Raw genomic sequence first — 15,348 nt, 5'->3', positions numbered from 1 at the left:
TTCTTTTGAGATGTTCCAGTCTATAGTGCAATTTCATTTTTATATCTACTGTAATTTTTTCTCCCCTGGATCTTAGAAATGTGCGAGTTCGAAAGAGACACCCTGTACTTTGTTGACAGACTTTGAAGCAAATTTCATTACTGAACCCTGCAACACAGTTCTTCCTACTTTCTTCTGTGGTGATAAAATTTCATGATGGGGAAGTCTTGCTGTGAGCCATTCTTTGGTTGTAATAGAGTTACTGCAACGTCAGTTGTTAAGGCTATTTCTCATCGAGCCTTACTTTGCAGTTCTTGTTTTGGTATTCTTTTCAGAGCTAATTTGAGCATGCTTTCATGCCTTGAAATTTACCAGTCAGTGTTTATCAACACTCTATCCTTTATTCCTCAGATACAGTTTAATTCCCATTTGTTCCACACAGCTTCATTTGTTACCCTTTTGACTTTTGATACCTCCAGCACTTAATGACAACACCTCATTTTGAAGTGTTAATTCCTGTGATACATAATTAACAGTATTTGAGTCCTTGTAATAGTAGTAAACATGTAGAGCAAATGTTAATGTTTAATTCCATATTTTTGATTCTTTTATTTATTTATTTATTTATAATTTTTTTCAGAGTCAGTTTGATTCCTCTATCAAGGGCAAACAACTTACTTCCTTCCCCACTTCCTTTCAACATGGATATAGTAGAGTCATCATTAGAAGGTATCTGACAGTTACAGTTGGCTTGGCATTGCTGCTGCATGCATCTACGTCAACCATTGCACTTTGCTGTTGGAAGTGGGCAAGAATTTTCTTTTGGTGACTCAGCTATAGTCCTCCATCAGTTTTGGTCTGATTTTCATGTCTTTCCTATCTTTATTTAATTTACAATTAATGGGTAATTAAAATTGAAAACATTACTTCTTTTATGTTGATGAGAACTTTTACACTGGCTTCTTGGTCTCATTAAGTTAGTTGATGGTTTCCTAGAGTAATGGAATATTTTTTAAAAGACAGGATGTGCATTCAGATGGGCAAGGCAGATAAGCCAACCTCTTGTGTTAAGGAGGAAATCTGGGTTTGAGTCCCTGTCTGGAACAATTGTTTAACCTTCAATATCAACTTATTGTGTGTCCTATTGTGGCTGGTGTCTGTGTGTAAAAGAATTCTTTTGCTGTTGGAATGTTTTTTTTCCAGCACAGAATTTGTAAATTTACTCTCTTAAATTATTGTACTTCAGTTTATTTAAAGAAATTTGTTGTGTAATGGATTTTTATGAATTTTTATTCATTTACAGTAAAATTGTTTCAAGTGATTGAAACCGAAAAGACTCTGTACTTAGTGATGGAATATGCAAGTGGAGGGGAAGTTTTTGACTATTTGGTCCTGCATGGTAGGATGAAAGAAAAAGAAGCCAGAGCCAAATTTAGACAGGTAAAATGTACTATTATTAGATATAAAAAAAATTTAAGCATGCATAGGTATGTTTCTGTTATTGAGTTTTCTTTAATTTTCGTTTATTGGAGTTTTCTATACTGGCATTTTAGTTCCTGTTTTAATTGGTTTTGTTATTATTATTGTTTTTGTTGTATAAGTTCTCTTGAATTTGTGTGTTTGACTGTATCATTTAATCTCGTAAAGTCATTAATTATGATGCTTTTTTGCATCTCTGTCTTAAGTAATAGGACTAACCTAACATTTACAGTATATGTAGTACCTGATCAGAGTATCTATACTGGTCTCAAACATGAAATAACTGTTCCATGTTCGTAAGTGCACAAATACCACTCAGTTGGGTGTTCAGTTAGTGGTACTATCCTCAGCCACATACCATTAGGTGGCTTGTGGACTGTGATGTTGATGTAGATGTAGATCTAGATCTAGAGCAGGCATCAGCAAACTATGACCTGGGTGCCAAATCTGGCCCACTGCCTGCAACCTAAAAATTTTTACATTTCTAAATTCTTAAAAAATTTAAAGTAGGATAATACTACTGAATGAAACGTGCAAATTATGTGATAGTAAGATGTCAGCTGAATTGGAATAATCCTTCAGTTTTGGCTGTGTATTGCTGTTGACTAGGAACACACTCTGATGGTTGACCTGGAAAATGGTGCAAAAAAAAAAAAAATTGTGTATGGTGCTTCTGTGTACAGGAAGCTTGCTGAGGAAGCCGGGCATCCACACTGCCACTGTGATGGCACGCAATTTAAGTTGATACTATTACCAGTGCCACATGTATCACTGTTCTGCAATATTTTGTTCTCATTTCTAAAACAACTGTGTTTCCATCGCATTGCTATCAGAACTACAAAAGGAGAGAAATCTGACTGTGAACATCATTATTTTAAGGTAGAGTGGGCTTAAAATTATTTTGTCACTGAATTAGATGGGAAAGGATTGTTGCTATTGTGTAGTGACACTATAGCTGTACAAAAAGTGTGTTATGTGCTCTGGCATTACCAGACAAAGCATTTGCCACAGTGTTTCCTTTCCAATTCAATGGGAAGATTGAAAAATGAAACTGAGGCTGCAACTAAAATAAGTTTACAAATTGCTCATTGTTAGCCAAGGACTGGAAACTATTTACTGATAGTGAGTTACTTAAATCATGTCTGATTGTAGCACCTGAAGAAATGTGTCCTGAGAAAATGGATTTGTTTAATTCTATCAATCTTTCCTTGAGAACAGTTGCTTCAAGAGTTGAGGATATTGGCAGCAGCATTGGTAACCAATTACCGTATTTACTCGAATCTAAGCCGCACTTTTTTTCCGGTTTTTGTAATCCAAAAAACCGCCTGCGGCTTAGAATCGAGTGCAAAGTAAGCGGAAGTTCTGAAAAATGTTGGTAGGTGCCGCCACAACTGATTTCCGTCGTCGAATATATGTAGCGCTGCATAGGCATGCTTTGCCGGCACAAAGATAAATACTAGCGCCAAAACTTCCGCGTCAGTAAATAAATTAAAAAAAAAAGGGTGGAAGACGAGCCTTCTTCTCCGCCCTGAGTTTCGATCACTGCATTTTATACATTATCCACGAAGTAAATACAAATTCCGTATTGTTCATCTTTGAATGTAGCAGCATTTCAATGTTGAATGTACTACGAAAATCCGACTGGCAAGACTGTGATGATTTGTCAATATGGTCAACCCTACGTTCTGAATTTTTTCCTACCTGTGAGAAGAGATGGTTGCTAATTGGAACTTTTATGAATTGTGAATCACATACAGTATTCTCTTCGCCATAAGAATAATACGAATATAAATATTTTGCCGTGTATTCTTTCGTGTTTGCTGCTATCTCATTTAAATCCTGTCTGCCTAATAAACTACGAAACTAGGGTGAGAGAACAGCAAACGCGGAAGAATATACATATCATGTCATGTTTATATTCATATTATTCTTATGCCTAATAGTGATAGTCAGAAATGAAGCACGGCAATTGATTCGAATTTTAAATCTAAGATGACTAATTTCTGTGCAGAATGTAATGTACTAAAGAGGCGTCTGCAAAGATTTTCAAACGGAGAAAAATTTTCGCTAAACTCTCGTTCAGAACGCCTTCTATCAAAAGCAGTTTATTATTTGGTTCTTGTTGATCATTATCAAAGAAAGCAGCAGTGTAAGTAACAACAAATAGCAGTCTCTTGCCATTGTTTCGCTAACAAGACAATTCCTCTCTTTTTTTATTGTAAGCGGTGTTAGCGCACACAAAAGCAAGCCATGCCGCGAGCGGCGACAGGCCGTAAACACGCACTATCAGAATGCGACAAACAATGCATGACACAGTACAGTAATGCATTTTCAGCTTAGAATGACGTAAACACCTATAACAAAGAGAACAGCACGTACCAGATCAAAGCAAAATAAGCAATCAATTCAAACCAGACGAAGCACATGAAAAAGGAAACGTACCCGTATAAATACGGACGGAGCGCCTGACGCATAGCAATGGCTACCTAGTAAAGCTTACGACTCGAACCTACTGTAGCTGTATCGTCGTTCATTCGACCTAAATTGCGTCTCATATTACAATGGACCAACTTTGTTTCGATTTGGAGGTGTGGCCTAAAACTTTTCTCTCCCCTTGAATTTCGAGTCTCAAATTTCAGGTGCGGTTTAGATTCGGGAAAATTTTTTTTCTTGATTTCGAGTCTCATTTTTCAGGTGCGGCTTAGATTCGAGTGCGGCTTGGATTCGAGTAAATACGGTACTTAACAAGGCTCATAGATACTGTACAGTTGCTGCTATTTATTTGAGGAGTCAGTGCTGACTTCAAAGTGACTGAATAATTATCTTCTTAGAGTAGTCTGTGTGGAATAACTACAGATTAAAATATTTTCAAAGTAGTTGAGAAAACATTAACAAAGTATAACTTGTAGAGGAAACAGTTTATGCTGTCACAACTGTAAAAATGTGTGTGGTACCGACACATTCCCCATGCTATCAAAAATTACAAAAAGAAATGAAATCTTCATTCCCTAATACAGTTTGCAAAAGATATACTTTCCAAACTCAAACAACAGTTCCAGATATGCCCTCAGGTCTTGATGGAAATGCAGAAAACATTTCTATATTTTATAATACGTTTGACTGTATCATTGAGAAACTTTTACCTGACGTTCAGATGGACGTAATTAATCTGCAATGTGAGAATATGTTCTATAAATGTCTACCAGTTGATGAATATGGTGAGTTAAGATCAGATGCCCCAAGTTTGATCTCTGTATTTGGTAGTACCTATTTGTGTGAAAAACATTTTCAAAAAACAGGGCAAATTTTAAACCAGCGATCTTCAATTGGGACTTTTTGAAACAGGATAATGTGTTACCTGATGTTGCACCTGACTCAACAAACTCCACCAGCATGTCAACAGTGATGGATAATTTACATACAACAAAGCAGTCACTAATAGGAAAAGAATTGATAAAGGTGTCAACATCACTGTCACAATAGCATGCAGTTAATCACAGTAATATAGAAACCCATATCCCCTTATGTGAATTGGAACAAAATTATGTATTTCAAACTGCCCAGAGCCTAATCAGGCTAAGCCATCCAGATATAGTATGCTATCATACAAAACAACACACTGACAGAATGATTCTCAGAACAAAAATGTACCAATAAACCCCAGGGAACCACGTGATCTACTAAAAACCTTATGTACCAGAAGATCTGAAACCCTAAACCTTCAAAGATTTTACAATGAGTGGAAGCATGGATAGATGCCTTTCATGAATATTTTAGAATGAAATTCATTACCAGAAACTGTAGTAAGTGCAGAAATTCCCACAGTTACAGAACAACTGGATACCTACATGGCATACACATACCGTATTTATTCGAATCTAAGCCACACCTGAAAATTCCAGTTTTCAAGAAGGGTCGTCGAGCAGATGCACAGAACTATAGGCCTATATCTCTGACATCGATCTGTTGTAAAATTTTAGAACATGTTTTTTGCTCGCGTATCATGTCATTTCTGGAGACGCAAAATCTACTCTGTAGGAATCAACATGGATTCTGGAAGCAGTGATCGTGTGAGACCCAACTCGCTTTATTTGTTCATGAGGCCCAGAAAAGATTAGATACAGGCTCCCAGGTAGATGCCATTTTCCTTGACTTCCGGAAGGCGTTCGATACAGTTCCGCACTGTCGCCTGATAAAGAACGTAAGAGCCTATGGAATATCAGACCAGCTGTGAGTTTTTAGCCAACAGAACACAGCATGTTGTTCTCAATGGAGAGATGTCTACAGACATTAAAGTAACCTCTGGCGTGCCACAAGGGAGTGTTATGGGACGATTGCTTTTCACAATATATATAAATGACCTAGTAGATAGTGTCAGAAGTTCCATGTGGCTTTTCGAGGGTGATGCAGTAGTATACAGAGAAGTTGCAGCATTAGAAAATTGTAGCGAAATGCAGGAAGATCTGCAGCGGGTAGGCACTGACCCTTGACGTAGACAAATGTAATGTATTGCGAATACATAGATTGAAGGATCCTTTACTGTATGATTATATGATAGCGGAACAAACACTGGTAGCAGTTACTTCTGTAAAATATCTGGGAGTATGCGTACAGAACGATTTGAAGTGGAATGATCATATAAACTTAATTGGTGGTAAGGTAGGTTCCAGGTTGAGATTCATTGGGAGAGTCCTTAGAAAATATAGTCCATCAACAAAGGAGATGGCTTACAAAACACTCGTTCGACCTATATTTCAGTATTGCTCATCAGTGTGGAATCCGTAACAGGTCGGGTTGACAGAGGAGATAGAGAAGGTCCAAAGAAGAGTGGCGTGTTTTATCACAGGGTTATTTGGTAAGCAAGATAGCGTTATGGAGAAGTTTAACAAACTCAAGTGGCAGACTCTTCAAGAGAGGCGCCCTGCATCGCGGTGTAGCTTGCTGTCCAGGTTTTGAGAGGGTGCGTTTTTGGATATATATATTGCTTCCCCCTACTTATACCTCCCAAGGAGATCACGTATGTAAAATTAGAGAGATTCTAGCACACACGGAGGCTTTCCGGCAGTTGTTCTTCCCACGAACCATATGCTGCTGGAACAGGAAAGGGAGGTAATGACAGTGGCACGTAAAGTGCCCTCCGCCACACACCGTTGGGTGGCTTGCGGAGTATAAATGTAAATGTAGATTAATAGAAATATGGTATGAATTCTCATGGATGGGAAAGGTATAACCAGCCTGGAAAGTGGAAAGTACTGTTGTGATGAAGAGTATTAGTATGGTATTCTGCCTTATGGCAGGTCGTGTCGTGGGTTAAGCCTCTTCCACTTCTGTTAGTCATTAGCCAGTCTTTTCATTTCTGAATATTTGTCTCCTTCAATATTGTCCAGAATTTGATACCTTCTTTTTCCTCTTCCCCTTTTTCTCTCCACCATTCCTTCTATTCCTTCCTCAAACAATGTCCAGTCCAGTTCCGTTTTCTTTTTCTGATGACTTTCAGCATGTTTCTTTCTTCTCCAACTCCTCTTAAAACTACTTCACTCCTTACTCGGTTTTCACATTTCACTTTTTCCATTCTTCTCCATATCCACATACGTAGTGCCTCCAATCTTCTTTCATCTTCCTTCCACAATGTCCCGGTCTCTGCACCATATAGTGCAACGCTCCATAGGTAACATTTGGCAAATCTTTTCCTCAGATCTTTGTTTAGTGGTCCACAAAGTAATTTCTGTTTCTTCTTGAATCCTTCTTTTGTCATTGCAATTCTTTTCCTAATTTCTGTTGAGCAATACATATCATCCATTATTACACTTCCCAAGTAATTGAAGTTATTCACTTGCTGTATTTCATCTCCCCCTATTTTCATACGGCATTTTCTCCCCTTTCCTCCAGTTATCTAGCTTTTCATTTTCTTCTTGTTAATCTTCATTCCACATTCTTCTAATTTTGTGTTTAGATCATCTCTCTTGCACACTCTGCCATCACAACCATGCCGTCTGCAAATCTAATACACTCCACTTTCCAACACCCTATACAGACTCCTCTTCTTCCATCAAAACTTTCATTAATAATTTCCTCCAGATAGATATTGAACATTGTTGGTGATAAACAACCACCTTGTGTTATGCCTCTTCCCAGTTAAATTTCTTCACTCATCACACCACCTATTTTTGCTCTTGCTCTCTGGTTCAAATATAAATTTCTAATTAGCCGTCTATCCCTCCAGTCAACTTCATCTTTCCTTAGGATTTCCACCGGTTTGTCCCATCTGACGCAGCCAAAAGCCTTCTCAAGATCAATGAACACAACATACACCTTCCTTTTCTTCTCCATGTACCTCTCCCCTATCACTCTCAGTAGCCCAGTGGCATCTCTAGTTCCCACTCCTCACCTGAAACCAAATTGTTCATCTCCTATTAAGCAATTCAGCTTTCCATATAGCCTTCTGTTGAGCGGCCTCGGCAAGAATTTGGCTGCATGCGATATCAAGCTCACTGTTCTTTGTGTAATGAAGAAGTCCTTTAATAAAGCCCGAGCCTACACAGAAACTTACAGCTCAATTCACCTATTAAATAGTTATGTGTAAGTCTACAGAATATTGCTGTGTAACATCTTGTAGATCCATTGGAAATATTATAACCTCTACCCACATCTGTTTGACCTTAGGTAGGAAAAGAATCATAGATGACATTATCAATGAAATACTGTAATTTCCAGCATTGAGCAAAATACTTGAAGACTTCAATAGCAGTACTAATTTAGGCAGCTGTGATAATCTCTGGATGGTTTGGCTCTATTTAAACTTATCCAAGAAATGTGGTACTTAAACCTCATTTTTTTTTAAAGTTATTGTAGGAGTAGATTAGCAGAATGCCATGTGGGTAGTATCAAGCTAATTAAGAAAACTAAGAAGAGGGGCTTGCAGATTAAAATTAAGGTTCCACCTTCTTGGATATTGTGACTGAATCCCTATTACGTCTAATGGCTAGGATGAACATGCTGTCACAATCATAGCATATTCAAATGATCTGGCTGTTGCCGTAGCAACAGTAGACTGAGAGTGAAAAGCAAATAATACAGAAGAGAATATGGCACTTCGCGAGTACGTTACTCATCACAATGAATGAGGCAATGTACATAATGCTGTAAAGTACCCTCTCTAAAACCCTTTCAATCAAAATAAACAACATAAATGTCAAAAGAGAGATAAGTAACAAAATACTTACACCATGATGCAAGGTAAAGTTATGATGAATATATTTGAATTATAATGAGAAAAACTGTAAAGCTAAAAATTAAACTTGCGAGACTCAGCACTGCAGAAAAAAGGACTCAGCACTGCAGAAGAAAGGACTCAGCACTGCAGAAGAAAGGACTCAGCACTGCAGAAGAAAGGACTCAGCACTGCAGAAGAAAGGACTCAGCACTGCAGAAGAAAGGACTCAGCACTGCAGAAGAAAGGACTCAGCACTGCAGAAGAAAGGACTCAGCACTGCAGAAGAAAGGACTCAGCACTGCAGAAGAAAGGACTCAGCACTGCAGAAGAAAGGACTCAGCACTGCAGAAGAAAGGACTCAGCACTGCAGAAGAAAGGACTCAGCACTGCAGAAGAAAGGACTCAGCACTGCAGAAGAAAGGACTCAGCACTGCAGAAGAAAGGACTCAGCACTGCAGAAGAAAGGACTCAGCACTGCAGAAGAAAGGACTCAGCACTGCAGAAGAAAGGACTCAGCACTGCAGAAGAAAGGACTCAGCACTGCAGAAGAAAGGACTCAGCACTGCAGAAGAAAGGACTCAGCACTGCAGAAGAAAGGACTCAGCACTGCAGAAGAAAGGACTCAGCACTGCAGAAGAAAGGACTCAGCACTGCAGAAGAAAGGACTCAGCACTGCAGAAGAAAGGACTCAGCACTGCAGAAGAAAGGACTCAGCACTGCAGAAGAAAGGACTCAGCACTGCAGAAGAAAGGACTCAGCACTGCAGAAGAAAGGACTCAGCACTGCAGAAGAAAGGACTCAGCACTGCAGAAGAAAGGACTCAGCACTGCAGAAGAAAGGACTCAGCACTGCAGAAGAAAGGACTCAGCACTGCAGAAGAAAGGACTCGGACTCAGCACTGCAGAAGAAAGGACTCGGACTCAGCACTGCAGAAGAAAGGACTCGGACTCAGCACTGCAGAAGAAAGGACTCGGACTCAGCACTGCAGAAGAAAGGACTCGGACTCAGCACTGCAGAAGAAAGGACTCGGACTCAGCACTGCAGAAGAAAGGACTCGGACTCAGCACTGCAGAAGAAAGGACTCGGACTCAGCACTGCAGAAGAAAGGACTCGGACTCAGCACTGCAGAAGAAAGGACTCGGACTCAGCACTGCAGAAGAAAGGACTCGGACTCAGCACTGCAGAAGAAAGGACTCGGACTCAGCACTGCAGAAGAAAGGACTCGGACTCAGCACTGCAGAGGAAAGGACTCGGACTCAGCACTGCAGAGGAAAGGACTCGGACTCAGCACTGCAGAGGAAAGGACTCGGACTCAGCACTGCAGAGGAAAGGACTCGGACTCAGCACTGCAGAGGAAAGGACTCAGCACTGCAGAGGAAAGGACTCGGACTCAGCACTGCAGAGGAAAGGACTCAGCACTGCAGAGGAAAGGACTCAGCACTGCAGAAAACTGCAGAAAATGTACTGACGTTAATTAGAACATGCCTACAGTGCATTGTGTGAAACAGTAGTGTGCTTTACAGTTGGGCACAGACATGCCCTTGCAACTAACAGGCACACTGATAGGTGTGGCCAGAAGAGCTTATTGCTAATACTGCCAGGGGCATTCAGCATCATGTCGGTTGAAGCACTGTGTGGGGTTCTTGTAACATACACCAATAGATGTTACTGCCACGTATAGGGCTGGTGCCAGTAGGCTACCCAAAGATGAGTAGACTGTAAAACCTGATTGAAAAAAACGAGAGAACAAATGAAAACTTACAAATTGGCATGTGAATACTGGACAAAAATAATGGGAAGTTATATTAATAAGGAATGCGGAGTAATTTTTTTTTTTTTATTTCCCATCATGTCAACCTGATTGGGACGTGGTCGATTTCTGACAGGCTATAAGCCTTATTCCATGCAGATTCAGTATGTGTATCTCAGTCAGCAGGATTTATGAACTTCTAGAGTACATGGTTTTGAGAGGATATATCCCCTGGTTGTTAGCAGTATGGACAGTAAGACAAACACAGAGGGTCCATCTTAACCTACATCAGATTTGGGATCCAAACAAATGGAACAGATTCATCGCAACAAAGAACATTAAGGAAGCAATACATATCCGTACAGCTGATACTCTCATCAACAGGGATGCAGGATTTCGACTGAGCACAGCCTGGAACCCTGCATTGGCTGCTATTAAATCACAATGCGGAAATCAAGATTTTTCGATAACAGACCTGTCATAACATTGGTCTGGTACAGTCTTTAGTGAGTAACAGTGTTAGCTGACACAGCGTACAGTGCACACGCAGAAGAGCCACTCAGTGATTTTTGACAGAGGACGTTTGAGTATGGCACCATCTATCCGCAAATCATTGCGCTTGCATTATTTCCACACCTGTGCATTCTTCACGTGTATGTTCTAGAAATGGGGCATTGCCATGTGGATACCGTCAGTTGTACCTAGCCACCAGCAAGGTTGAACCACCTGAAGCTGTTGGACAGTTGCTCCAAGGAAATGTTGTAGAATTTGCACAACTTGATCTGGCAGCAAACCTGTGAAGACTATTTACAACAAAAAAACATCATTCAATGCAGGCTTTTACAGTCAGTATTTACATTGTTGATGACTTGCATTATCTGGGCAGTACATTGTGGTCAAGAACATGTTTCTGTGAACAGGCCATGTGAAGACCACAGCTTAATTCCCATATAACAAAAATCATCAAGAATGAAAGACGCCATATCCAAAACACTTTTAACTGAATATGGGCAGATTCATGTAAAGGCAAAGGGAAACATAAATGTGGGTTGTTTGGAAGCTGATGATAGTGATAATCAAAATTAAATAGAACTCTGCTGCATAAGTATGAAGTGCATGGGGGTTTGGTACCCTCCCCCCCCCCCCCCCCCCCCCCTTCTTTTTTCATCTGACCTGCTTGTTTCTCCCTTTTGGTGTGTAGAGTTTATATGTTTAGAGATATTATGTAATGGCTTGTTAAATTAAGCTAGACAAAATTGTGACTGTTAGTTCTTAATATATGGTCATGTTAAAAATGCGCATTGCTCATAAAATAACACAGAATAGCCTTACTGCACGGGGATACCAACACAACATAAATATTAACTTAGTCTAATACACCTGAGGTATAAAATATATATATATATATATATATATATTACTTTTGTGAATAAGATTCTGTGTGTACTAAATAAGAAATCAGCACATGCTTATACATAAAATAATGCCAATAAATGAAAAGAATGACAATTTGTTTTTTGTTTTTGTAATTCCAGATTGTTTCTGCTGTGCAGTATTGTCATCAGAAGAAAATCATCCACAGGGATTTGAAGGTAAGCATGATAGGGAAGTTCTAGTTGGAATGATCATAAATTAACTGCAACTGATTTCTTTGGAATTAGAATTACTATATTATTCTTGAAGTTCAAGGGTATTTTGCCTGTCTAATATATCTTGCCCACCAGATGGCTGGTGGGCAAGATATCCCATAATATCATCTGTTCCCAACTTTGATCTTTCGGAGCTCCGCCAAAGTCTTCTTGGAGAATCTATCTCCCATCTCATCTTCACCTACGTAATTTCCTTTTCTGTGATATTAGGTAATAGTTCATCTCCCTTGTATGGACAGTCTATATACTCCTATAACCTTTCAGCTTTCCCTTCTTTGCTTAGGACTGGTTTTCCATCTGAGCTATTGATACCCATACAGCTGCTTCTCTTTTCCCCAAAAGCCTGTTTAATTTTCCCGTAGACATTGTCTATTTTTTCCCCTAGTGAAATATCCCTCTAAATCCATACATTTGTCCTCTATCCATTCCTGCTTAGCCATTTTGTGTACTTCCCTCAATCTCATTTTTTGAACATTTGTCTTCCCTTCCACTTGTTTCATTTGCTGCATTTTTAAATTTCATTCTTCCATCAGTTAAATTCAAAATCTCTTGATACCCAAAGATTTCTCCTAGGTCTTGTCTTTTTGTCTATATGATCCTCTCTGCCTTCAGTATTTTACCTCTTAATGCTTCCCATTTATCTTCTACTGGAAGTCATGGTTGCACAGTACTAACATGAATTCTTTTGCAGCAGAATGAAAAAACTGGTGGAAGGTGACCCCAGGGAAGATCATTTTGGATTACAGAGAAATGTAGGAACACGAAAGGCAATACTGACCCTAAGACTTGACTTCGGGAATAGGTTAACAAAAGACAAACCTATGTTTATAGCATTTGAAATTGTTGATTGGAATACTCTCTTAAAAATGCTGAAGGTAACGGAAGTAAAATACAGGAAGGGAAAGTACCTTTTCAATTTGTAGAGAAAACAGATGCAGTTGAGGGGCATGAAAGGGAGGGAGTGGTTAAGAAGGGAGTGAGACAGGGTTGTAGTCTATTCCTGGAGTTATTCAATATATACATTGAACAAGCAGTAAAAGAAACCAAAGAAAAATTTGAAGTAAGAATTCAAGTTCAGGGTTAAGAAATAAAAACTTTGAGGTTTGCCAATAACATTGTAATTCTGAGAGAGACAGCAATGGACTTGGAAGAGCAGTTCAGTAGAATGGACAGTGTCTTCAAAGGAGGATATAAGATGAACATCAACAAAAGCAAAACAAGATAACTGAGAGTAGTTCAATTAAATCAGGTGATCCTAAGGAAATTAGATTAGGAAATGAGACTCTTTTTGTTATTTGGGTAGCAAAATAACTGATAATGGCCGAAGTAGAGGGGATATGAAATGTAGACCAGCAATGGCAAGAACAGCATTTCTGAATAAATGAAATTTGTTAATTCAAATATAGATTGAAGTGTTAGAAAGTCTTTTCTGAAGGTATTTGTCTGGAGTGTAGCCATGTATGGAAGTGAAACATGCACGATAAACAGATTAGACAAGAAGAGAATAGAAGCTTTTGAAATGTGGTGCTATAGAAGAATGTTGAAGATAAAATGGTTTGATCACATAACTAATGAGGAGATAACGAATGGAATTGGGGAGACAAGAAGTTCGCGGCACAATTTAACTGAAAGAAGGGATCAGTTTATAGGACACAGTCTGATATATCAAGGGATCAGCAGTTTAGGAATTGGGGGGGGGGGGGGGGGGAGGGGGCAGAATAAAAATCATTGAGGGAAACCAGGAGATGAATACAGTAAGCAGAGCCAGAAGGATGTAGGTTGCTGTAGATATTCCAGAGATGAAGAGACTTGCACAGGATAGAGTAGCCTGAAGAGTTGCATCAAACCAGCTCGGACTAAAGACCACAACAATAACAGCAATGGGAGATTAACTGCAAACAAGCTGTTAATGTTGGGATTAGGTTCTGCTACTGGGACGTCCATGTTGATATTGTGTGTTTGAGAGGGAGCAGATTGCAGATCATTTGTGTGCAACGATTTGTACAGTGTGATACCCCAATTTTCTGAATGTGTGAACAATCTGCCCAAATCGATGACAGTGCTAATTTCCATCTTGTAGACATGTAATTGTGTGTGTGTGTGTGTGTGTGTGTGTGTGTGTGTGTGTGTGTGTGTGTGTGTGTGTGTGTGTGTGTTGTTCATAATTTTTGTTGATTTTGTTGCATGATATCCTTTCTTATTCATCTCTCCCTTCCCATCCCTCTGCCACCCCCCCCCCCCCCCCCCCCTCCCATCTTTCTCTCTCCAGATTGTAGAAACATACAGTGAAAAAAACGATGTTGAAAAGAGTTTTGGGCAAGTAACTTTAGTCCAAACAGTGATATTTTAGTCTTATATTTCCTGACAGACTATATGAAGGATAAAAAACTTATGGATCAATTGTTGTTGTACACAACTCTGGAAATGGACTAAAATGAAGTGACATGATACTTAAAAGATGGAAGGCAGGCCATCCATTATGTTTATAACAACATTGTACCATACAATCAAAAAGCTAGTGCTTTATAAAAGACCGAAATATTTGTAGTTTAAAGTGTGTCTGTTTGCGGGTAAGAACATTGGCTTGAATCATATTTTTAACATTGAATTTGCTCTTGACATATAATTGTCAAGATTCAGCCAACATGCTGGGTGACCATGTACTATTGTGGTGATGTGTGCTCATCAGATTTGTGTTATCTACGATTTTCCTAAATTGCTGTTGGGAAAGGATGCAGCTGAATTTTTATCCAAAACACCTCCAGTCCGTGCTTGTGGTCAATATGATGTGAAACCCAGTTCTTCCTTCCTTTGTTCATTTTGCTATATAGATTATGTGTAGCCCCTGTATTTCACAGTATACAATTTCTGTTTTTGCAAATCTTTTGCTTGCTTACAGCAACAATGGAAAAACAAAAATTTACTAAACTTTCAGCTTTTCTTCTGTCAGTCATCATTCACACGCCGTTCTACATTAACATACTTACTTTGCAATCCACCGTACTGTGTGTGGCAAAAGATACTTTCTACCACCACCTTTCATGGGCCACTCGCAAATGGAGTGTGGGGTTAAATTGTCTATATACCCATAAGACCTTGATTTCTCTTCTCTTGCTTTTGCAGTCCTAATTCGGATTTCCCTGTACCCTACACCCCCACTTCTGTCTGTTCCTGTGCTAGAGGCGGTATTTCTCTATCAAAAATGTGCCATTATAATCAAATGTTTTTTGTTATACCTCTTGACCAGTTGTTAGTTTGTAAATTGTGTGTCACTCAGG

The 15,348-nt window shown here is 39.2% G+C and overlaps 1 protein-coding gene across 8 annotated transcripts in view; it reads left to right on the top strand.

The window, feature by feature from the left end:
- The window catches only part of LOC126184939 (serine/threonine-protein kinase MARK2-like), a 297,700-nt gene that overhangs the window by 165,144 nt on the left and 117,208 nt on the right, over window positions 1–15,348 (top strand). For all 8 annotated transcript variants that reach the window (XM_049927665.1, XM_049927649.1, XM_049927638.1 and 5 more), the window contains 2 exons: window positions 1,283–1,419; window positions 11,957–12,013. In XM_049927665.1, the coding sequence (XP_049783622.1) occupies window positions 1,283–1,419; window positions 11,957–12,013 (194 nt within the window). The remainder of the gene's footprint in view (window positions 1–1,282; window positions 1,420–11,956; window positions 12,014–15,348) is intronic.

This window comes from Schistocerca cancellata, chromosome 1, assembly GCF_023864275.1.
Source record: "Schistocerca cancellata isolate TAMUIC-IGC-003103 chromosome 1, iqSchCanc2.1, whole genome shotgun sequence".
Lineage (NCBI taxonomy): Eukaryota > Metazoa > Arthropoda > Insecta > Orthoptera > Acrididae > Schistocerca > Schistocerca cancellata.
Note: the sequence above shows the minus strand (reverse complement) of the source record. Positions and strands in the feature narration are given on the sequence as shown.